The 23,512-nt window shown below is 36.5% G+C and overlaps 13 protein-coding genes across 13 annotated transcripts; 7 read left to right on the plus strand and 6 right to left on the minus strand.

Annotated features, from left to right (window-relative positions):
* Positions 1-27: 27 nt before the first annotated feature.
* Positions 28-492, minus strand: FDP41_002028 (uncharacterized protein; the record flags this gene model as incomplete). The annotated part of the gene is made up of 1 exon (XM_044705178.1): positions 28-492. One exon carries the CDS (start codon positions 490-492, stop codon positions 28-30), a length of 465 nt encoding a protein of 154 aa, XP_044563671.1.
* A 206-nt stretch (positions 493-698) lies between these two features.
* On the plus strand, positions 699-2,203 carry FDP41_002029 (uncharacterized protein; the record flags this gene model as incomplete). Its single annotated transcript, XM_044705179.1, has 5 exons — positions 699-741; positions 830-1,627; positions 1,701-1,790; positions 1,848-2,009; positions 2,070-2,203. The coding sequence occupies 5 exons, from the start codon at positions 699-701 to the stop codon at positions 2,201-2,203; spliced, it is 1,227 nt and encodes a 408-aa protein (XP_044563672.1).
* A 324-nt stretch (positions 2,204-2,527) lies between these two features.
* Positions 2,528-3,664, plus strand: FDP41_002030 (uncharacterized protein; the record flags this gene model as incomplete). Its single annotated transcript, XM_044705181.1, has 1 exon — positions 2,528-3,664. The coding sequence occupies one exon, from the start codon at positions 2,528-2,530 to the stop codon at positions 3,662-3,664; it is 1,137 nt and encodes a 378-aa protein (XP_044563673.1).
* Positions 3,665-4,035: 371 nt separating this feature from the next.
* Positions 4,036-4,797, plus strand: FDP41_002031 (uncharacterized protein; the record flags this gene model as incomplete). Its single annotated transcript, XM_044705182.1, has 2 exons — positions 4,036-4,143; positions 4,324-4,797. 2 exons carry the CDS (start codon positions 4,036-4,038, stop codon positions 4,795-4,797), a joined length of 582 nt encoding a protein of 193 aa, XP_044563674.1.
* Positions 4,798-5,123: 326 nt separating this feature from the next.
* FDP41_002032 (uncharacterized protein) lies at positions 5,124-5,519 on the plus strand (the record flags this gene model as incomplete). The annotated part of the gene is made up of 1 exon (XM_044705183.1): positions 5,124-5,519. The coding sequence occupies one exon, from the start codon at positions 5,124-5,126 to the stop codon at positions 5,517-5,519; it is 396 nt and encodes a 131-aa protein (XP_044563675.1).
* Positions 5,520-5,733: 214 nt separating this feature from the next.
* On the minus strand, positions 5,734-6,396 carry FDP41_002033 (uncharacterized protein; the record flags this gene model as incomplete). Its single annotated transcript, XM_044705184.1, has 1 exon — positions 5,734-6,396. One exon carries the CDS (start codon positions 6,394-6,396, stop codon positions 5,734-5,736), a length of 663 nt encoding a protein of 220 aa, XP_044563676.1.
* A 725-nt stretch (positions 6,397-7,121) lies between these two features.
* Positions 7,122-7,776, plus strand: FDP41_002034 (uncharacterized protein; the record flags this gene model as incomplete). The annotated part of the gene is made up of 2 exons (XM_044705185.1): positions 7,122-7,212; positions 7,490-7,776. The coding sequence occupies 2 exons, from the start codon at positions 7,122-7,124 to the stop codon at positions 7,774-7,776; spliced, it is 378 nt and encodes a 125-aa protein (XP_044563677.1).
* Positions 7,777-7,868: 92 nt separating this feature from the next.
* On the minus strand, positions 7,869-9,784 carry FDP41_002035 (uncharacterized protein; the record flags this gene model as incomplete). The annotated part of the gene is made up of 3 exons (XM_044705186.1): positions 7,869-9,359; positions 9,402-9,481; positions 9,535-9,784. The coding sequence occupies 3 exons, from the start codon at positions 9,782-9,784 to the stop codon at positions 7,869-7,871; spliced, it is 1,821 nt and encodes a 606-aa protein (XP_044563678.1).
* Positions 9,785-10,306: 522 nt separating this feature from the next.
* FDP41_002036 (uncharacterized protein) lies at positions 10,307-12,958 on the plus strand (the record flags this gene model as incomplete). Its single annotated transcript, XM_044705187.1, has 6 exons — positions 10,307-10,604; positions 10,681-11,144; positions 11,194-11,356; positions 11,417-11,714; positions 11,784-11,997; positions 12,053-12,958. The coding sequence occupies 6 exons, from the start codon at positions 10,307-10,309 to the stop codon at positions 12,956-12,958; spliced, it is 2,343 nt and encodes a 780-aa protein (XP_044563679.1).
* A 70-nt stretch (positions 12,959-13,028) lies between these two features.
* On the minus strand, positions 13,029-16,508 carry FDP41_002037 (uncharacterized protein; the record flags this gene model as incomplete). The annotated part of the gene is made up of 5 exons (XM_044705188.1): positions 13,029-14,309; positions 14,389-15,493; positions 15,551-15,973; positions 16,081-16,184; positions 16,383-16,508. The coding sequence occupies 5 exons, from the start codon at positions 16,506-16,508 to the stop codon at positions 13,029-13,031; spliced, it is 3,039 nt and encodes a 1,012-aa protein (XP_044563680.1).
* A 208-nt stretch (positions 16,509-16,716) lies between these two features.
* Positions 16,717-18,138, minus strand: FDP41_002038 (uncharacterized protein; the record flags this gene model as incomplete). The annotated part of the gene is made up of 1 exon (XM_044705189.1): positions 16,717-18,138. The coding sequence occupies one exon, from the start codon at positions 18,136-18,138 to the stop codon at positions 16,717-16,719; it is 1,422 nt and encodes a 473-aa protein (XP_044563681.1).
* A 407-nt stretch (positions 18,139-18,545) lies between these two features.
* On the plus strand, positions 18,546-20,135 carry FDP41_002039 (uncharacterized protein; the record flags this gene model as incomplete). Its single annotated transcript, XM_044705190.1, has 1 exon — positions 18,546-20,135. One exon carries the CDS (start codon positions 18,546-18,548, stop codon positions 20,133-20,135), a length of 1,590 nt encoding a protein of 529 aa, XP_044563682.1.
* Positions 20,136-20,171: 36 nt separating this feature from the next.
* FDP41_002040 (uncharacterized protein) lies at positions 20,172-23,322 on the minus strand (the record flags this gene model as incomplete). The annotated part of the gene is made up of 3 exons (XM_044705192.1): positions 20,172-21,986; positions 22,039-22,768; positions 22,817-23,322. The coding sequence occupies 3 exons, from the start codon at positions 23,320-23,322 to the stop codon at positions 20,172-20,174; spliced, it is 3,051 nt and encodes a 1,016-aa protein (XP_044563683.1).
* Positions 23,323-23,512: the final 190 nt, after the last annotated feature.

Genomic DNA, 23,512 nt, shown 5'->3' on the forward strand with positions numbered 1-23,512 from the left:
ACCAACTTATTCAAAGTTTGATATTATTTACAACAAGTCTTTCACCTTCTCTCCCACATTTGGATACCCATCAACGTAACCCACCACTATTTGGAGAAGCTTTTCTGCTCCCTTATCGCTGTGGGATGACATGAACATTAGGGTTGCATCTTTTTTGCGATATTGAGTAATGGCTCGTGACCCACCTGGGTGTTCATCTTTAAAAGATGCTGTCTCAACAACATATCCATCCACAATCATCAAAGTCTCACTGCTTTCCACCTCTTCCTTTGAATACTTTTTCAAATTGTTCAAATCAACGTCTTTTCGGGATGCATGTCCGTTGACCTTAGTTGCCATTTCCTCATTCTTTTTACTTTCCTTGATGGCTTCATTCTCCGAATTTGCCTTTCCATGGATCTCTTCTTTATCTTCATTGCCCTTCTTCAAAGATGAAACATTCTCGTTTTTCACCGCCGTAGACGACTTGTCCTTCGTGCAGACAGCTCCCATCTCATAACGTTATTTTTTTTGATTTGGAGAGATGCATTGTATTCAAGTCCCCTGAAATGTCATTCTTTGAAAACATCACCACTCCGTTACCCTCTTGCTAAAAGTTTACAACAACTCTGTGCAGAGTTTACTCTTCTGGGGGTTGCTAATCTTAATTTCGTAAAGATCGTCTGGATCAAGCTGATGAACCTCTTTTTGTAAAAAAAATGTCGAATCACTTTCTTTATGCGTGTACTTTCGATAGCAGTGGTAAGTCGCTCAATATTTGTGTTTTTCATAACCTCTCGTCTCACGTGATGCCATTTTTAAATATTTTGATGTGTTTATGAATGGTTAGATCTACCATTTGATTTGCATCAAACTGGCTGCTTCTTTCATGTCGTGTTGGATTTTAATTATAAATTAATGTTTGGAGGTGATCGACGAATTTATTTTTTGAATGAGAAAGATGAACTTGTAATACTAGTCAGTGCTAACGAGCCAGTCAAAATCGGTACACGAGGAAAACGAACCACCGTTCATTTGATCCCAATGAACACACCTTTTCAAAAGAGAACTCTAACTTTGGACACGAATATTTGGAATTTTAAATCAGAATATCCACATTTTCATCCGACTGGATTTTATAGGAATCTATCGGACCTCTATGTCGTAGACATGGTTAATTGTGACATGATTTTAAGATTGGAACCAGAATTGAAAATATTTAAATTCCAAAGCTCAAAAATCAGCAAAGTGATTTCTGGACCCTTAGGAAACTGTTTTCTTGTTCAAACCACAGATAAAAGATTACATAATCTGAAAGATGGAACAACAACATCTCTTGATTTTAACATTGCATTTGGATGTTCATTTGGTGGTGGATATATTGTAGTGAGTGAGGATAAAAAAGTTTATGTGGTTGACACTTCTTCCTACGTATTGGCTGGAATTAAGAGATTGACATCATCGATACCAAGTTCAGAAACTACGTCCTCCAGTTTGCAATTTGTGGATTTACCAGAATTGAAGAAAGATGTGATTGATGTCAAATGTGGTTATTATCATGCAATCTTTTTAACAGCAAGAGGAAAGGTATTTGTATGTGGATATGATAATATGCAACAGTGCTCGTTGGGCGTCGTTCATCATTCAGGTTTGTACTATTTCTTGAATATTATTTAAAAGAGACCTCATCACTGTGGAATATGAAACATTTTCACCGATAGAATCTTTTTGCCCTCTCACTGAGCTTAAAATTGATTATGGATTTGCAACAAAAATTGGATCTTTTTCTCGTGGAAATTATGTTATTAATGGTATGTAAGCATGAAGATTCATCAAATTACTTTTTAACATTCAACAACATACCACAGAGAAAAACCAAGTCTTTTTTATTGCTGAAATGTTTGCAGATTTCTCTGAAAAAACTCATTCATTGAAGTTTGTACAACAATTTAATTTGGATACATTGAATTCAGAATGTCTAAAACATGATTTGCATGTTTATGGTACCCTTAATGATGTTGTGACAACTGGTACGTAAATTTCTTATTTTTCAACAAAAGCTGAATGGGAAATATTTCTTGTTATTTCAGGTTGGCAATGTTGCATTTCTCACAATCCCAATTTTTCTCATGGCAAGACTCTCAAATACATGCTTTGCAATTTGAAAGTTCTTTCTCAGCAAGACATTGGAACTATTAGTGATATTTCCTTTCAAATGAACTGAGAAGGTTTTTCTCAAGAGTTGAAGAAGACACGCACACAAGGGACATTTTCTTCTCCGTTATGATTGAATTCAAGTACTTTCAATAAAACCCAAAGTCCGCACCAAAATGGACTCAATCAAAAAAAAGTGTGTTTCTTCTCTCCTTTGCAATTCTTTCTCTCGTGATCATCATCATACTTGGATCTCATCATCTCAAATAATTTATTGAGTAGAGAGACTAACTGTTCAGAGCTGGACGTTGGCAATAATTATTCAATCATTCGATTTATTCGATTTGAAAATCACACACAAGTCTTTTCAATTTTCGGAATCGGAATTGGCAAGATGGACTCTCGAGAACCAAAATCATCAGAAACAACAACACTCCCCACACAAAATACATCTTCCTTGTTACGTGTTACTACAACAAGCATGACAACGACAGCAAATCATACCGAACCTCAACTGATCACATCGTCATCTTCACCAACGTTGTTTTCCGACACTTCCTCAGCTCAGCTCTTTCCTTCAAAAATACCATATATGGAAAATCACCAAGATTCAACCACTAAAATTCAAGAATTTATTTCATCAAGCAGACTTACTCAACAAATTATAGCTGCAACCTTTGGATCGTGCATTACAGCCATCTTTACATGTCCTTTGGATGTAATTAAATCCCGAATACAAACTCAACATTTTGTGAGAAGCATTCCTCATCATTATATCAAAGCATGTCAACACCATACCAACCATGCTCACCATCAAAACTTTTTACCTCTCTCGACTCGTCGAGCATTTATGACCATTATAAAGAATGAAGGAGCAAAGACGCTGTGGAGAGGATTAAGGCCGACACTGTTATTAATCATTCCAAATAATGGTATTTATTACTCGTTATATGAAAGGCTGAAGATTGAATTTTCAGGGTTGGGTCATACTGTCACTCCACTAGTTTCAGGAAGTATTGCAAGACTGATGGCCACGACGGTCACAAGCCCAATAGAGTTTTTTAAAACAGCTAATCAAGTTTCTAGAAACAAAGTTTATTTAAGAGATTTACGATGGAAACAATTATTGAGAGGACTGAATGCTACCTTGTTGCGAGACGTTCCATTTTCTTCCATATATTGGATGTGTTATGAGAATATGAAATCTTCATTATTGGGCCGATTTTCGTTACAACAGCACCATCCTCACTACTCGAGAAATTTAATGCTCATTTCTTTTGCTAGTGGAATCACTGGAGGTGTTATAGCTACCACATTCACTCATCCTTTCGATGTCATCAAAACAAATGCTCAAAATATTGAAACCAAACATGTAGGTGTGTGGAATATTTCACAGTACATTTACAAAACGAATGGTTTGAGTGGATTTTCTCGAGGTTTAATACCGAGATGTCTGAAAGTGGCACCTTCGTGTGCCATAATGATTTCCACCTATGAAGTAGCGAAAAACTTTTTCGAGACATGGGAATAAAAGTGTGTGAATTTGAGCTCCATAAAAATACTAGTACGCTAAAGTCGAAGAGAACACCAATCTTAGTGAGGGAATCGTCCTTACATTGATCAGTTTTATAAAATGAAAGTCAAGGAATGGGCCAATTAGGATGGATTGACTATCATGATTGACCTGTCTGTTCACCGCCTCAATTTACACTGTTGTATGGTATCACTCGTGAGGGAAAAGAATCCTGGATCTGTGCTTGGGTACTCACCTTTCATTAACCAAGATTGACAAATCAAACATCTTCGCTGATCCGTGTGTGCCTCTCGGGCTCATCAATTTAAAAAATAACACAAATCTTCTGCAAGTGCCACTTGTCAAACTATAAACCGCTCATCATCATCATGCGTTCATTAATCCTCGTTGCTCTCTTGGTGTTATCTTGTGTTGCTTTTGTTTATGGTCACGGAGAGTTCATTTTGCCAAGACCAAGAACCTTCGGAATCAGTGGTGTAAGTAAATTTCACGAGTGTGCATGTGATATTTAGATCTCACTTTTCTTCACAACAACAACAACGCTTGTCGTCGCTATACCGTCGCATCACTTGCAATGATGCTCAACACCTCCACACCGTCCTACACAACACCTCCAATCATGATCATCACTTTTCACTCATACATATAATGATTAGGCCAATACCCAAAAAACAGGTCCATGTGGATCCATTGCCAAGAAGGCACCAACCATGAGGTATAAGGGCAACCAAAAAGTTGACGTCACTTGGACGATCTATGCCAATCACGGAGGAAGCATTGCTGTGAAAATTATTGACTTCTCGGATAAGTCGACCTCTATTTTGGCTTCAGGTGTCAAGTCTGCCTCAGGTAATACCACTGTTTCTGTGACCATTCCAGACAAGTTCTGTAATAATTGTACCTTGCAATGGGTTTGGAGTCCAAATGGTGAATCTCCTTACTATGGTTGTGTTGATATTAACATTGATGGAGCACCAATTAATGCCACTAATAACAACAATGCCAATAACAACAATCAAAACAATAACAAGGCTAACTTTGGATCCCTTTCAGCTGTTCCATCCTTCTATTCAATGATTGTAGGATGTGTTGTTTCTGTCATGTTAATCTCTCTGTTTGTTCAATTTTAAATAAAGTTGAATCAATCGTCTCATCCCCTACTATACTTGTGATGAAATTCGAAGAGATCAACTGCTTCTTCCCCAAAATGATTTCTTATTCCAGCTCACCAAAATGTGATTTTCAAGCCTTGAACGCTTTTGAGAAAAATAAAATACATGATGTTTCAACATGAAATTGCAAATCTAACAATTTTTGTTCTTTCCAAGTTTTTTGCAGATGAAACTGTTGCAACAACCTAAAAATTTCTTCCACAAAACTTGGGAATTCATTTCACAATAAAAGGCATCTTGGCATTTAACGATTTTTTATTCCGAAAAAAAAAATCCCAAACAACATGGTCGCCAAAACTACTATTCAACACCCAAATTCCTCCTCCCTGCAAGGCTTTAACGGCAGTACAACGATGGCGGTGGAGCACTCAGAGATGATATCGGGATTTGTTGCTGGATGTTCCAAATCTTCATTGAACAAGACTCGTAAATTAAAGTCAAAGGGCCAATATGTGTTACAACTGGCTCCACTAGTGATTGATAGAAGGATCAAGATTGAAAAGATGGCTGTGTTGTTGTCGTCGGACAAGCCTTCAAATCTGAGGCTGAACGAGGCTCAACATCAAGATGAACACTCATCGTTGACTCAACAGGAAACTAACTCTGGCTCGCTCTATTTTGTTGAAGATAGTTTGAAACCGGCTAGCTCTTCTGATTTCGATGATTTTGTGATTGTGTAAATTGAACAAACTTCTTGTGAGGACATTCATGAATTTTCTGGAATTGTTTTTGGTTTGCGTGCACTATCGATGATCAGGAGAATAATTGATGATAGTGCACATTACTTTTGTAACTCCCAGGCAAAGCTTTCATCTCTAGAAATTTTAAAAGACATTTGTAGAACAAGATTTTACTCTAATAAATAGTCTCGACATTCACAACATGGAAAAACACTCAAAGATATTCCTTCATCATCATCACATCGAAAAACTCTTTCAAGTTAACAGCAACGCTAATGAAGGTGTTGGAGTTGATGCTTTCTTGTGATCCCCATTGGTTCTTTTCTTCTGTGATCTCCACTCTCTTGAAAATGCAAATATTTGGCTCGACAGAAACGCATCCGGCAAGGACATCATGGAACTTTTTGCCATCCGTGTTCTTTTCCAAATACTTCTGCATTCCTTTGAACGTTAAGTTTAGCCCAATAAATGAAAGGTGCTGTTGTGAACTGAAGGACGCTCTAGAGAGCTCTAATTGTGACAATCGCTCTTTAAGCTGCATGTGTCGATCTTGTCCATAAACGACCCCATGACACACGTTCTTTGACACTAATAATCTCTTGTCAATGAAGGGGCAATTTAGAACTGTCTTTGCTGCCTTAATATTACCTCCAAAGTTATAGGTTGACAATTTTGTTTTTCCTGCAAATTTTGAAAGTCGAAACTGAGATGGAACTACATTATCTCCAGCAAATCCTCCCTGAATGACACACAATCCAATCCTATTCTGTTCATTCATTTCGTGCGAATACTTCTCAATAAACGTTCCCAAATTTGAAAGAGGTGCACCTGTGACAAACATTAATTCATTTCCATATTCTTTCCAGAATTGATACATTAAATTGTATCCATAGTCATCTTGCCCTTGTGTCAAATACCTCTCATCGGTGGCTGTTGGATACAATTTTGTAAAGAAACCTCCCAAACAATTCTTGTTATGATCTGGTTTGAAAGCTCCAATTTTAATACCTCACAACCGCTCAATTATTGTAGACATGTCTACATTCTGATAATCATTCTGAATCTGTTGACATTCATGAATGATTTCATCAAGAACACGTCGAATAAAGGAAATTTGTTCTTTGGTTCCGGGTGTTATTGTGATACATTTGACGCAAATTCGTGGATGACACAGTAACTCAATGACATTGAAATAATCATCAGGATCACCAGTTTCCATGTCAATAATTGTTGGAATGGGTGACGAAGAGTCGTTGGCATGATGATTGATACTACGAGCTCTTGAGTATAAATAGGAAACGTAGGATTGGTTGAGATGTTCGGATTTGATTCATTCCCACGTTCATGATGATCTTGATGAGGTGGTTTCTGCAAGTTCATGATGCTGTTTCTTTCTTGATCAAATCAATTTAGAGAATGAAGAGAAAGGCTGAAACGGTGCATCATTGGATCAATAAAAATTATTTGGGCATTTGGTTCTATTGTTGTTCTTTTCTTCATACCGTATGATTTAAAAGTTGTTGAGGATTTAAATCAATTGGTTCTTCTTTTGCAATTTTCACCCCATCAGGCTGATGCACAACTCCATCATCATTTTAAAAAATGCAACTTCATAGCATTTTGTTCCACAGCGACAGATGGAAGGAATTCGTGCCAGCAGAGATGCACGAAGAAGTAGAGGCTAAAGTCAAGAGTATGTTGTTATTGTTGATAGTTGGTAGAACCATTTGTGTTGAATGATGGTGATGGTTTTGTTGTTGGACTTGAAAAATCGTTTGCGGATGTAAATTTTTTGATATTTCTCTTGTTGTTGTTGTCTGGTGATGATTGTGGATGAATATTTTGATTGTGGATGTTGATTTTACAAATTTGATGAATCATAATTAATATTGGATGAATATTTGGACATTGGCCAATCTTTTGTTAATTTATTATGATTTACTGGACATGTTTTTACTGGTGATGAATAGAGTTGAGACCACTCGTCTCAGAGGATGAAATGGACAAACATGAAGTACCATTGTATTTGCGGGACGCTTGTGTTCATCGTGTTATTCCTCTCAATCAATGCCGACACGAAAATTTCTACAATCCTTTCAAATGTAACGAAGAACGAGTCAGATACGAAAGATGCCAATACAAGAGATACTTGAGGTGGGTGCAAAAGTCACAAGAATTGTGGCGAAGAGAAGAAAAACTGAGAATTATCAAGGAGAAATTGGAAAAAGCCAAAAAGAATGCTCCTGCTGAGGAATAATTTCGTGTCGAGTCAAATCAAATTCTGAAACAATCCCTTTTAATGTTATTATTCATCACAATAAACCTTTTGGGTTTTCACTTTGTTGGACATCACTCACGACTCAATAATTTACCTTGTCGAAACATTTGAAATTGAGCAATGAACTGCTTCTCGAATTTAAACAAAACACCCACAAGAAATGAGAGGAATCCAATGCCTAGAACAACATGACCAATTCTTATTGGCGAGAAGAGAGGTTTAGAGTCAATATCCAAGTTAATTTCCACATATTTGGTTACCATCAAGCATACAACTAGTGTCAGAATTACAAATTTCGATGGTAAAGCCTCCAATAGAATTTGTTTGACGTTTGAATTCAAGTGTTGTTGGTGCTTGCTATAGAAGCGAATGATGAAATATATGCTGTAGGAAATCCTCATGAACATGTTGAAACAATTAGCAATGATCATGCTGATAGTGCCAAGATTAAAAATCCATAAGCACGTCACACAAACGCTCATGTACAGAACTGAAAATAAAATCATCACATAATTGAGTTTGATAATTTCTGTTCGTTCTGAAAGAGAATGAATAAATGCTTCTGTGATTCCATTCAAAGACATAAATAATATGTATATACAATAAATAGAAAGAATTTTTGGGGCCTCTGTATGGTTTGCCCATTGGGTTCCATATAGTAGATAGATTAAGGTATGAGAATATGCTGGTCCAAAGAACGCGAACAAACAACCAAGTAAGGTTGATGTTTTCAAGAATAGAATAAGCACTTTTGCGCTTGCAGAGATTGCCTCTTGTGCTACCTGGTTGTCTTGTGTAGATCTGGAATTCTCACTATTGATTATTACGCTCAATTTGCTCCAAATTGAAAAGCTTGTTTCTTCAATATATTGAAACAATAGTCTAGCAGCAAGTGATCCTAAATTAAATACCAAGTCGAAAACTCCTTGGTCATACTGGGATTGGAAAAGAATCAAAATATGTTTCTCCCCTTCAGTTAAAATATATTTGATAAGAGATTGATACAGAAAGCTTTGTGACAGCCCAAATAAATTCCAATCCCAAACAATTTTAAATCTTTCTCTTTCGTTATTTTTAGCACCTATTCTGTCAATTAAGTATCCAATTAAAATTGTGACGCTGTAGAAAATTTGACTATATCCATAATATTGCAAAACTGTAGAAATGTCAAAGATATTCACAATTACAAAGCTAGTAACAATTTTTACAAAGAGAGCAGCGGCTTCTATGGATACCCGAACTCCAAAAGCCAATTGTGCCATCGAAACAATATAGAATGGTTGAGCAAAAATTTCAATCAATATTGCTACGCTATACAAGATTAAAGGGGATATTTTAGCATCCACTTTTGGTATGTAATAAACTCCCCATATATAATAACATATTAATAGAGCAATAATCCCATATGGAACAGACAAAAGAGCCATTGTTCTAATTTTTAAGTATTGTGTGTTGCTAGTTTCTTCTGTTCCGCCAACATTACTTCTCAGGCAGGCTCGTCTGAAACATTCAGAAGACAAAAAAATTACTGTCATTGCAAATAGCTCAGATTTGAAAATGAACTAATTTAAATTTGAGTAAACCGGCTTTAACAAAGTACATACTCCCTTAGTGTCAGGATCTAACTGTCTAATAATGTATGTATTGGCCAAAAATGTAACAATTTTCGAAAGAAATGATAAGGCTATGATCATAAAATATGATAATGATGCTTTCTCCTTGATTGCGAAAACTTACATAATAAATATGAAAGCCCTTTTCCAGCAGAAGTCAAAGTGTTTCTTATATGATTTTTTTGCTTTTCGTCATTAATTTTTTGTGTGTGTTCTGTTTCATGATCATCATTATCGGAATTTGGATGTTGTTGGTTTCTCCTTTTTCTAATCCCATATTCAGCTGTGGTATTCTCCTTGGTTTCATTGAAATCAGTCTCCTCGTTCGGTGAGGCATCCTGATGGATCTGATGTGAGGAGGAATGTTCAATCATTTTTTATTTGGATCTTGGCAAGTGCAAATCATCAATTATAATATTCACAACAAGCCTATCTGAACCTGATGAATTAATTCAAATGACTTTGACTACGTGTCCTTCAACCGGTAGGGCCTGACAACATTTGCTTTCCTTGTGAACAAGCACTCCCCACAGTCATGGAAAATCTTTGAATTGCCAACCTGTTCAATGTCGTCTCGTCAGGTTCTATTTCACCCAACCCTATAAATTCCAAATTCCTTGACATTCGACAAAGCATCCAAGTTCGATTCCAGGTTTTTTATCCAAACGGATGGCTCAACGTTTGCTTTTGGGAGCGCTTTCAAAAAAACAAAAAAATTCATCACTGAGCGAGATCAACAATTGCAACAACAACCCTCTCGTTCTCACGTTCTCACTTGTGTCATCCTTATTCTCATCCTTATTCTCATTGTTTCACCGTATACAAACACTTGTTGGTGGATACAATTTTCAATTTTTTGAAGAGAGCCTTTAAAGTTATCATCATCATCGGAGAAGATGCCATCTTGTCCCTCGTGTTTTGGAAGTCATAGTAATGATGACGATGAACCAAAGGAAGGAGAATCATTCAGTAAATTAGACTATAATTCTGATGATGATAGAGAGCCAGAAGATCCAAAATTTAAACCAAATTTCAATGAACAAGTGAAATACAACCCACAAATTACGAGAGTGAAGAAAAAGGGAAGATGGCCTACCGATATTCCATGTTTGATTTTGTTTGTATTATATTGCCTGGGAATGTTTGCGGTTGCTATCATTGCATGGAGGTTCGGAACACCAAGCAAATTGTACTGTAAGTGTTGTGTGATTAATTTCTCCTTGAAACAGATCAATAATAATGTGATGATGGTGAATTCCAACTAATTCAGATGGAACTGATTACATGGGGAGAACTTGTGGGCAAGACAACAGAAATGCATCCGCGAACACGCTGAAGATTCCATTCGATGAAGATTGTATTAATAGTCAAAAGCTCATTAACAACAAGCAAACAAATACCACTGCAGTGCAATTGTGTGAGGAAAAAGTTAAACAGTATAAGGTTGATTTTACAGATCAGTCTCGATTATGGTTCATGGAAGTATTGGATCCATTCTACTATGGAGGCCTTTGTGTGTCCTATTGCCCTGGTTTATTGTCTTCTGGTGATTCTCTGATCAGTCAACTCAATCGAACAGCAGCATGTCCACCAGAATTACAGTCAACAACTGTCGCAGTTTCGGGTTATAGCGTGCCATTCCTTACTTATTGCAGTGGCAAAAGAGTTGATTCTCCGGAGACATTCCCTGTAAATGATGTTTCGAGAGCTTTGTCAACCCAATTGTCGTATTTTGTAAGTGAGTGATACTTTTGAATTTTTATTTATTTACTATTATATTTAGGATGTTGTCAATAGATGCATTCCAACAATTACCACTTCTGGAAATCTTACTCTCAATGAAATTATTGCAAAAATTTCTAAAGTCACATTTGCTGGAAATTATTCCTCCATTGTGGACGATGCCAGCCAAGTTGTATCAACCTTTTGGGATGACGTTACAAGAGGTAGGTATTAATGAGCTTTTTGATGAACATTCATGTTTAAATCTTCAAAAATTGAATTAGGTTGGAAGGTGCTGGTTGCTGCTCTTTTGATTGCTATCATTCTCGGATTTGCTACCTTGTTGTTTATCAGAATTTTTGCAGGAGTCATTACATATTTAACAATATTAATTTGTATATTGTCATTCCTAGGTTTGGGTGCTTTCATGACATGGTACGGATATAGCCAAGTACAAGCCATGCAATTGAAGCAATTATCTACGACCGTTCCTAATGTCATTTTATGGAGTGGTGTTGCTGTTATGGTTATTGGATTATTACTTGCTATTGCTTCTGCTATATTTATAATGAGAATTAGAAGGTTTGTTTTCAATTTACACTGGTACATGCTTATCGATTTGATTCATCATGGATAAATAATATTTAACAGAGCTATTGGTATTATTCAAGAAAGTTCCAAGTCATTGATGTACATGCCACAAGTCCTCTTGTTACCAGTAGTTTTTGCTGTGATTATTGGACTATTTGCCGCTTATTGGTGTGTTGTGAGCATATTTTTATATTCTGCAGGAGATCCTGTCATCAAGGGAGGAGCTGTACAATATGTATTGAGTACATGGATGAGAGGAATCCTTGCCTATCATGTAAGTTACCAATATCCAATTTATCAATGATGAAATACTTACAAAATATTCTTAGATTTTTGGAGGGTTGTGGATTCTGGCCTTCATTCAAGCCATGGAGTTTTTGGTTTTGAGTGGAAGTGTAGCTAGTTGGTATTGGAGAAGAGAAAAAAGATTTGTGTTGGGTATGCCAGTTGTTCGAAGCTTTTTCAGAACTGTTGTTTTTCACACAGGTACAGCTGCGTTTGGATCATTAATTGTGGCTATTGTTCAAGCAATTCGATTACTTTTCGAAAAAATCCAAAGAGAATTGGAAACAGCATCAAACAATAATCGTATTGTTAAGGGATGTGGATGGTACGTGAGAGTTGTGCTGTGGATTATCGAGAAGGTGATCAAATTCTTCAACAGACAGGCCTACGTTCAAACTAGCATGTATGGCACAGGTTTTTTAACATCTGCCAAGAATGCATTCCTTCTCATGCTCAGAAATCCAATTCAAATGGCCATTACTCAAAGTTTGAGTACTGCAATTTTATTGCTATCAAGACTTGCTATCTCGTGTTTGACATGTCTCTTCACTTATGGTATTGCTGCAAAGACTACTTTCCTCAACTCTGACAATAAGGAAATTCAAAATCCAATTTTCTTGGCAGCAATTGCATTCATTATTGGTTTTGCAGTGTCTAGTTTGTTCTGCATCATTATTCAATGCGCCATTGACACAGTCTTGCAATGCTTCCTTATTGAATTAGAAATGAGAAAAGCAGATCCAAGTATCCCAAGATTCTGTACCAAATCTCTCAACAGATACATTGAAGAAAATATTAGATTGGAAAAGCTCAGCAATTTCATTTGCCCTCTATGCTGTTGCCTCACTTGCATGTGTTGTTCTGGTCATTCTGATGCATCAAAAGGTGTAGCTCCTCCTGTTGCTTCAAACAATATTGAGATGCCCAGTGCACCCCCAATGCATGTGTAAAATAAAATTCTAAGTTTATTTCGAGTAGTTAATTTACTAATTAATAGTAACCATGCAAAACTCTTCGGAGTTACCTGGAGCTTTGAATGATTTGATTCACTTCTTCCTCGAATTCTTCTTGATCAATCAATCCTTCCTTCAAAAATTGTCTTAAAGTTTTCACTTGATGTTTCTGTTCTTCGTTCAAAGAGCTCAAATCTCCAAACACAGGATCTATTTCAGCTGCTTCTTCTTGGTTGAGATTGGAAATTTGTTGTGCAGTGCTGGTAGTATTGGCTGTCTTGGTTGGTTCATCCATCATAGGTTGAGCTGATGGTGGTGACACTACTTTCTCTGGGGTAGTAAAACCATTAAAACCATTAGCACCGACATTGGTTGGAGTTGTTGAATTTCCAATCAATTTAGCTTCTTTCATTTTGTACTGTTCCTCTGTGATGAGGCCGCAATTCAAAAGTTTTTTGAGCTTGGCCAATTCTGTTTCAGAGTTGCCGTTTGTTTGTACCTGTCTTGGAGACTCAACAGTAGGTGACGCAGGCCGTTGTTTCTGTGGAGTTGAGGTTTTTGTCACATCTTGTCCCTTGTTGGAATTTGGAATAACAATCTTTGGTTCCACAGGAGAAGTGGCCACACTCTGTGACTCGACATTTCGTGTTGGAGTCATTGGAGTCGATGATTGACCATTTCCACCCAAAATCTTTTTAACCTTCTCATCAAAGACATCCTTACTAATCACTCCAGCATTTAAAAGCTTTTCCAATTGTTTGATTTGATTGTTTGTGTTCACAGTATTGCTATCGAGTCGTGTTGAATCTTCTTTGATTGCTTCTTTTGTTGTCTTCACCATTGAAGTGCTCTCAACGTGAGAAGGCGCCTGCATAGCATTGGTCTCTGCTTCTTGTTGCACATTGTAGTGTCGTGTCTCAATGGTTGTTGTTGTTTTGGTTGTTGGTGATGGAGTTAAAGCTTTCATTCCCTTCAATAATCGTTCTTCCTTCTCAAGATAATCCTTTTCAGAAATAACTCCCATCTCTACTAAGGAACGAAGATTTTCTAATTGCTCTTGAATTTCTGACAAATCTTCTTCATCGTTGAACTGTGCAGTAGATGCATCTTCATCGTGTGGTTTATGTTGTGGTGTGACTTTGTTTGCAGATGCTGCTGATTCTGAAGATGGTGTTTGAACAGAAGAAGGAATTTGTTCTTTCTGAGGAGAAGTAGATGATGATTTGATGAACACTGTTGTTGGCTTGTCTTCAATTGAACTTGTAGTGATTTTTGACACTTGTTTTGGCTCAGGAGAAGAATTGGAAGAAGGAGAGGTAGAAACTTCTTTCACTTGAACTCGCTCTAACTTTTGTGCTTGGAGTGGAGGTTGGAGAATTTGTTTGGTCCTTCTTGTTTGTTTTTGGAATGATAATATCTTTTGGAACATCTCGTGGAGATTCTTTTGTGGATGGAGAGGAGATAGAAGAGGAGTGAGACGCCTTATCCTTTTCTTCCACTCTAAAGGTTGTTGAGAGATTTGAAGAAGGAGATGATAATTTCACACTTCCATTGTTGCTACTAATAGTAAAGGAGGAAGAGGATGCTGTTGTTGTTGGAGATTTCAATTTGAGATGGCCATTGTTATTACTCTGAGTTGGAGAGGAGCTACTGCTTGATGATGTGACCATGTTGCTGATGGTGGTGGTTGGAGAAGAAGGACTTTGAGAATTTAACAATTTTTGGAATTGTGAATCAAATTCTTCTTGTGTTAAAATTCCCATCTTTTTCAAATGTTTCAATTTGGAAATTTTGACTTGTTGATCATGAGAGAGATGAGAAAAATCTTCAGTGTCTTGAACAGGTTTGTTTTCTTCCATGATTTGTTGTTTCTTACTTTCCAACATTTCAGGTGTTAAAGTTCCCTTTTCTGTTAACTTTTCCAGTTTGGCAATTCTTTCCATTTGTTCTCTTTCAATACTGGAATCAGTGCTTGGAGAGAGTGATTTCTTTTCTTCTTGCAAAGACATTTCCATTTCGATAATCTTCTTATGATGTGTCCATTGAGTTGGGAAATACAATGAGGAGAGAACTTTCTTTTTCTTTGTTTCATATTCCTCTTGATTTAAAATTCCATCATTCAAAAATCGATCAAGTGCTTTCATTTGTGTTCTCTGAGTTTCATTCATCATGTTCTTTAAATCTTGTAATTGTTGTGAATATTCTTGGAAGGAAAGTTGTGAAGAAGAATTATTTTGACTGCTACTTGAGGTCAATATTGGTTTTTGAGAGCTCTCTGCAGTTTTGATTTCCAATTTTGTTGCTTCTTGTTGTTTTGATTTGGCTTCTTGATAGATTTGTTGTTTCTTCTTTTCAAATTCTTCACTGGTTAAAATTCCTCTATCGAATAAAATTTGTAATTTTTCAAGCATGGCAGATTGTTCTTTAGAAAGCACTGGAATAGCATTCTTGGTGACCAAAGCGTTGTCTTGTTTAAGTTTGTTCAATTTGGTGTCGAATTCTTCTTGTGTGACAATTCCTCTCTCCACAAGTCTTTCAATTCAACAAGAAAATCAGTTTTTCACCATGTCCACATGGAATAGAACTTACCCTCTCAATCTTGTCATGAGCTCTTTTTGTTCCTCAGTCAATCCTTCATCATCCATTGGAGGAGGATACAATTGTCTCCATTTTGCTTCAAACTCGGATTTTGTCAAAATATTCTTTCTGTATAATTGTTCTAATTTCTTTAGTTTTTCTTCAACATCTTTAGGAGGAAGAGTGGAGTGAATAACATTCTTGGTCTTGGCTGCAATTTGATTCAATAATTTTGAAGTTTCTGTGTTGGCAGGTTTGGCATTTCTAAATTCCGACCCGAAATTGTCATGACGTTGCTGAACCACACGAATAGCGCTTTGATTCTCTAAACTTTCTAATTCTCCTGTGCAGTCAATGAGAAAGAAGAATCCACCAATGCTGAGATTGTATCTTTCGTAATGATGTGTGAGACCATTTCCACAACGAAGTAATGGGCTATTGATAACGAAAGGAGATGATTGGACGAGAGCGTGTTGTATTTGTGAACAATATCCGTAACATCATCATCGTAACATGAGTGTCACAATCATCATTCAACTTACCAATCTACTTTAGTTCTAATAAAGTGATGACCACCAGCTCTTGGTTCTTCAACTTTAACAGCAAAGATCAAACAATGAGTGTTTTGCTCTCTTTTCAAAACACACTGTTGCGGAATGAGAATTCACAAATCATCAAAAATATACAGATGATTCGAATGATTCGCATCGCAAGAAGATTCAATGGAAAATAATGTTCATAAATGAGAGAGGAGTAAATTATGATGGATGGCATCACCATTATTACAATGAGACAGCAGGCGTAATGCGTGGGTAAATTCCGAAACTTTTCATGCGCTACTCACCTCATCATTCACAAGCACACGGAATGGTTTCTCAGAGTTTGCAACCACACCAAAGAGATAAAAGAATACAGTGGATTGCTTCTGTTCGAGTGTGGTGTAAAAGGATTCTGTGGAATATGACGACATTTTTTTGTGGTTCGATTTTTCAGTTTCGTGACATGTCTGAAATGCCAAGCCCAAAAAAGAAGCGAATCGACTGTTGTGTGTTTTGTGTGTGAATTTGGGAGAATGTTATTGTATTGGAAGTAACCATGTTTGAAAGTTTGAAATAATGGTGACTATTATGGACTACATTTCACTTGTTGGGTGAATCATCAAGTTTTCATGACGTAAATCAATCCATTTCATGCAATAGTTGTGACATCCACTGATTCATGTCTGTTGTTGCTGTCTCTCCACACAAATGATAATAGCAGAATTTTAACCATTGTCCAGATCCAACACATTTTGTTTTACACTCTTTTAGTCTCTTTCTCAAACCACGGTCGCTTGTTACAAACAGACAACTATCCGAAGTACCAGCAATATGGTGTCTGTTTGCAATGTCTGCAAGCATATCGTCAGCGATTTGGAAACCATTGTCACTGGCAGATGACACAACAAATGTCTCATTGTCAGCGGTCATTGTGTTATTTGTGGAATCAAAGCAAACATTAAACAAAATAAATTTGTGGTTGAGCATAACTTCCATATGGCTTTTGAACAGTCTTGCTATATAAATTAGCAACCTCTCAGCTCCTGCTTTGTCTTTCTGGAATAGGACCAAAGTTCTCAATACATAAGTGATATAAAGCATATTATTTGCATCAATAAAAATATAGTGAATTTCTGGAGGGAGTTTGTGAGAAAATTCCTGAGTTTGAGGGTTGTAGAGCTCAATATCGTCGGTAGCAATGAATTGATTTTCTTCTTTTAGCTGTTCTTTATGCTCTTGCTTTTCAAGAAGTTTAGCTTCTCTTTCCTTCGTCTTTTCTTGACATCTTTGAATCTTCTCCAATTTTTTGATATATCTTGGAGACAGTTCTGGAGATATGTCATGGTCGACAGATCTATCATGCTCAAAAATAGGAGCAGTGGGTTCAGCCATTATTGGAGAAAACGGTTTTCCCTGTTCTAAGCTTGCTGTAGGAGAAATTATTAACCCAGTTGGAACATCGACATTGCTATTTCCAATGCTTGTTGGGCTTAAATACTTGTTGAGCCTCTTAGCAATTTTCTTCTCTTTTTTAACAAGCTTCTCTTGCAATTTTTGTTGCATCTTCTCAAGCTTGTAACTGGCCTTTCTTGTCAACAATTCATCTCTGCTCAACATTCTAACAGTAAGTTGAATATCAAGAATTCTGTTTGATGAATTGGAGTTATTACCCATCAATGCATTTGGATTCATTATTGCTCCGTAATTGCCATTAACCGCTAACACCCATTCCTCATCAGTAGAAACACTCACCCAATCTCCATCATGATCCATGTACTTTATGGACAATATCACTCGTTTCTCTTTTGCTCCGATCTTGTTTAGTAATGATTTCATGAAACCATCATAGCTATTATGAACGTTCGGGTCATAATCAAATTCCATCATCGGAGGAGAAGATGATGAGAAATTGCTAGTAATCTTATTAATGTATTTTTGAATAGTCGTTGGGGAAGGAATGAGCTTGAGTTCAACCCGAATTTTCTTGGCAGGAGAAATGACAGCCAAGAAAAGGCTGTTGTTGTTGTTGATAGACGATGAAGAGGGAGGCATTGCCTTCATTTTTTTAAAATGAAAAATCGTTGAACTTGTTTGCCAATTTTGCATAATACCCAACAATGACTTGTTGAATTTACTCCTCTCAATTACAACAACATGACCAGACAATCAAACAATTTGGGCGAGGATTTGCATCTTACTCGAGTCCTCTCTGAGGGGATATTTTTGCAAGCGACCCAAAAAAAACGCTACACTTTTCTGCTTTCCATTTTATTGTGGAAACAGGACGGAAAGGAATTTTGCTCTCGTCCGCCCGCTTGCATCCTTGTTGAACTCTTCTCCATTGAATTATATACCCTTTGAGTGTTCATGTCAACCATTCTCATCATTACGACTGGTCATTGTTGAACTCTTTTTCATCATCAAACCATAGAATTATAATTTCAACAAAAGCACCATTTATTTTCAAAATGATGGGACTCGCTTGTTGTTTGCGAACCAATGATCCCTCTGATGATTTCCATACTAGAGGTGTTCATCATCATCATACTGAAACAACAACAACATCCGCAACCAATACCATCCATAGCAACTTTCATTCATCCACTCCTCTCCGACCTCATCATCAAAACAACAACAATTATTCAGCAACATCTCCTTCCGTGGCCTCTAAAAAAAAGAATCCACCTCCATCCGTTCCATCACCTCATCAAGTTCAAGAATTTCAATTGGAATTGAGTCAATGCTGTCGACAAAGATTGACACTCGAAATAGTGAATTATATTTTGGAGTTTTGCGATTTTTTGGGTGAAGCAGAAGTGTTTGAGAAAGCATTGCAACGATACATGTTTGCACATTATGAAAATTCATTGAAATTTCAAGAGACGAATGAGTATTCTGTTTCTTCGAATGTAGACTTTCACAATTCTGCTAAAATTTACTTGTCAAGTTTTGAATCTACCACTGCAAATACCAATCCAACCGCTCATTTACTTGCGAATAATCAGATCATGGCAACGAGTAATAGAAACGATACGAAACAAACACCAAGAAAGATGGGAATGTCAAGTATGACACCCACTCATTCACCACTTCGTTCTACCTCAATTTTTGATCTTAAAGTTGTTCAATTTGAATGTAACATTTTTAGAAAATTTTGGAATGATGTTGTGAACATGCATATACCCAATGATAAACAGAATCAAGGTGAAGAAGATGAAGAGTTATTTACTCCATTTGTGGATACTGAACCATTCAATGAACAATTATGTAACAAACTCATACGTATTGCATTTGGAAAGAAAGGAAACACTATAATAAGCTTAATTCGACATTATGACTTTTCAGAAGTCGATAAGAGAAGTTGGAAGAGCTTTCCAATATTTGGAAAAGGATTATTATCATTCAAGGCGCCATCATTTATTGATTTAACTTATTTTGATGAATATTTTTTAGCATTGGGTCATGTGAAAAACATGTTAGAAAAGAATGCCAAATTGAAACTTAAATTAACCCTACCAGTGCATATGGAAAATAATTTGAGTGAATCAGATCAGAAAATTTTAGCAGCAACTACTGACATTTCATTTGTGGAGGAAGTTCATTCGAAATTTATTGTCTCGCTTTTGAGAAATCTTTCAAACCTACATAACGCTGCTTCAGGTTGGTTCCTTCCAAGTCTAACCTTGAGTCAACAAGAGAAATTTAATGTGGATGAAGACTACTTGGGATTAATATCCAAGTTTCCAATTCACAGACTCAAAATTACGCTCAATTTCTACCACCCCTCTCTACCAACCAAATATCTTGAAGCTCTGCTCAGAAATACTTCCATTGGGTATTTAGAAATTGAGAACATCAAACTCACAGGACAGCTTGTGGAAAATATTAAGGACAAGGTCACTTTTGAAAAGATATGGGTCTGCCCTGAATCTCGTTTTATTGCACTCTTCTCCCGTACAAGTCATTTGCGATGTTTGGTGATTAATGGAGGCATATCGTTTCATGAGCCTTGTCTAGAAAGTGTTCAAAAGGCGTTTCCATCCTACATGTTTGAATGAGCTTTTGATATGTACTCAGTAAAATAGATCAATGCCTCAAAAAAAGTGTCTTTTTAGGAATTGTTCGGTAGCAACACTCTGAATGAACTCTCTTTCTTTTGTGTAGAGGTTAAATGGATTAGCAGCAACCATGTGTGCATCCTCTTCCTCTTTACCAGGGGTCAAAGGTTGTCCAAACCCTGAGGAAGATCTTGAAAGAACGTCTTGTGCGCTTAGTGGCGATTTGTCAGAGCTTGGTACGGGTGAGTAGCTCAGTTTCTGAATCGAAAGTAAATAGGACACTAAAGGAGCAAATGTTGTTTGTGTTGCAGAGACTGATAATGCACTGACATCACTATACTCTGAATTGTTTTCTTCACTATCCATATCCACTTCAGAAGTTCTTTTTGCATCTTCGATGAAAGACCCATATTCTTGTGTTAAAGATCCTCCTCCATTAATATTGCTGAACGAAGCAGAGAATGAAGAGCTATAACTTCCATGTTTTCCGATAATATTCAAAATTTGATCTCTGATGAAACTATGATGCTCTCGTTCTCTATTTTCTTTCTTTTCCTGTTTTTGTTGTTTCTTTTTCAGCACCTTTTTCAATGAGTTTTGGTTCAGATCCACATCCCAATCATCCATGTTCGATGAAATACACTCATGAAAGTGATTGGAAATGGCAAATTGACATTCTTCGATATTTTCCAGATAGGAAATAACAGTAGAAGTGTTCACAGGATCAGTGCTAATTCTCAGTAAATAATTTAAGCATGTAACATCGTCATGATTTTCTTTTGATAATAGTTCAGAGTCACAAAGAGCATTAATAATTTGATTGTTGATTTCAAACACTCCTTTGTCGCAATACTGATAAAACACATCTCGTTCAAGTGCCTTAAATCCTGACAATACAAAGTTCAAACTAAATTCGACAGGAGATGGAAGTCGAAAATCCAGGATGAGTGATGTGAAAAAGCATTCCATTAGTTTGAAGAAGTATTTCTCTTCTTCATTCTTCTGAGACATAATAGTTTCGAATAATAGCTCCATTTCGTCTAACAAAAGTGCATGAAAGTCAGAAGCCCACTTTTTGTGATTCCAATTCTTTCCTGATTTGTTGAAGAAGATAATGGCCAATCTCAAATATTCTTCATATGATGCATTGGTAAATATTAGAGACTGTTGTTGGGGACTTGCAATGGCCGAGTTTGAAGGTGGTGGTGTACGCGGTGAGTCCATTGCGACACTTCCCATGTTGTTAAGTTGTTTCTTTTTGATAATACTGGAAGTGACTCCTAAAACGCTCTCATAAAAGTTGTGTCGGCTAGAGGGAAGTAGACTAATGAAATCTATATCCATTCCTTTTATAGTTGCCTTTTGATAACAGGCACCTATCATATATTCTTTCATTCCCAGCGAGATTAGTTTGGTAAAGTGGATATTTTTCTTGTGAGGTGATTTTTCCATACTGTAAAATAAATAACTCAGGAATTGAAGTGAAATATCTTTGGAATAATGCAATAGTAAAAACTCTAATACAGGAATGAATTGATCGTTAACGAGATCAGGAATTTGGAGCCAATGTGAGCTTGTTAAATATGGTATCATCAAATCAAAACTAAATATGCATCCATTTTTCAAATTCATGAAATGACCCTCAATATGACCAAAAACGGGTACAAGATGCGGCTCATCTAACTTGACAGGGATCTCGTTGTGGAGTGATAGATTAAATTGATTCTTGTTAAATTGGAAAATTGTTGATAAGGTTGATCCCTTGATAAGTTGTAAATACTTGGAAGGTAACAAAAGAATTAAATTATCTCGCTTATATTTTCCGATCAGAAGATAAAACTTGGATTGAAGCTATTGTTAAATGGTAATGTAATTGGTGTTGTCAAGTGCTTGAAGTACGTACGTTAATTTTGAGGCATTTTCTTTCTCGAAAATGGTATATATACACGTTCAGCAAATTTGTTTGGAGACTGGGTCGTAGATCTTTGTATTGCATGCATAGAATGTCGCTGTTATTTTCTAATTTGATTATTTGCATTCTAATAGTGGATGCCTCTAAGAAAAAAGAATTGAAAAAACTGGGAGTAAGGGTGTTGATTTTGAAATGAGCATCAGCAAAAGGATCAATTGTTTTCGATACAGGGAAATATTTGGAGCCAAAATGTATGAGATCTGGAGGTAAATGATTCAAAATTGGGTATTTGTAAATTTGTTGCAATTCTTCCATGTCAATATGCCAGCTGTACAATATTAAATTCGTTTTGCCTAATGAAAAATTGGCATTTAAGGATGATCGAACAATAAAATATAAAAAGTGAGTGTCTCCATCCCACTGATACCAAATCATCTCATGATCTTCATTCGTTTGAGGAGACTTATTCCCTATTCCTGAAAATATCGATGTGAATGATGTTGATGTGTCTCCATCTGGTAAACTTTTTGAAAATAACGTTTTGCTTTCTTTTGGAGGTCCCTTCATTGATCCTGTTTTTGCATCAACTGTGAATGAAAATATTTGAATAGAACTCGATGAAAGAAATAAGAAATAATTCTTTCCATTTTTCATTCGATTACTGTGAATAAATTGTATAGAGTGGGGTAGTTCTGTCTTTTTAAATAACGTTTGGGGTGATCTTGAAGTGTTGTGAGTTGAATGATGTTCATGTAGCGTATGTACATACTTGTTTTGTTTTGAAGCTTTTGTCTTGACTTCAATGAAGTAGGACTCATAGAGGACAATCCGTTCTTCCGATGATGAATGAGAAGTAATACTGGGCATGCGAGGAGAAAGTTTTTCGCCATTGTTGTTGGGATCATGTTCTTTTTCCATCGTCAGGAATGATTTCAAATTAGACACAATCTGAAATCTCTCATTAAACTTGTTGTGATTGTTTTCATAGCTGTTGACGGATGGTACATTTCCGATGGTAGCAACTGGTTGAGCTATCGGAATGTTCTCGTTATTGGTTACTACTAAACTAGCTCCGTTATTGTTTTGTTTGTACAAAATTCGGCTCGTCGTTATGCTCAATATTGAATGGTTAAAATTGAGTGATGCGCCTACACAATCAAGATTGGGCGATAATTTGCAGAGCAAGTTAACTCGTTGTCCGATGAAATCAACATGAACAATACATTGTGGTGATTGAGTATTTTGATTGATATTTTCTTCTTCATCATCACTCATTTTCACCTGATGATGATTGTTGATGCAATAGCAAACGACTAGAAAATGTCCTGTCGGTTCATATCCAATAAACTTTACAAAATGAAACAAATGCCTACTAAGCATGGATTCGATATCATCCTTTAACTCCAGTGTTATCATCGCGTGATGTAGTTTTATATGATGATGAGTTTAAATCTCTCTCTCTTTG

The sequence above is a fragment of the Naegleria fowleri genome (genome assembly GCF_008403515.1).
Source record: "Naegleria fowleri strain ATCC 30894 chromosome Unknown tig28, whole genome shotgun sequence".
In the NCBI taxonomy this organism is placed as follows: domain Eukaryota; phylum Heterolobosea; class Eutetramitea; order Acrasida; family Naegleriidae; genus Naegleria; species Naegleria fowleri.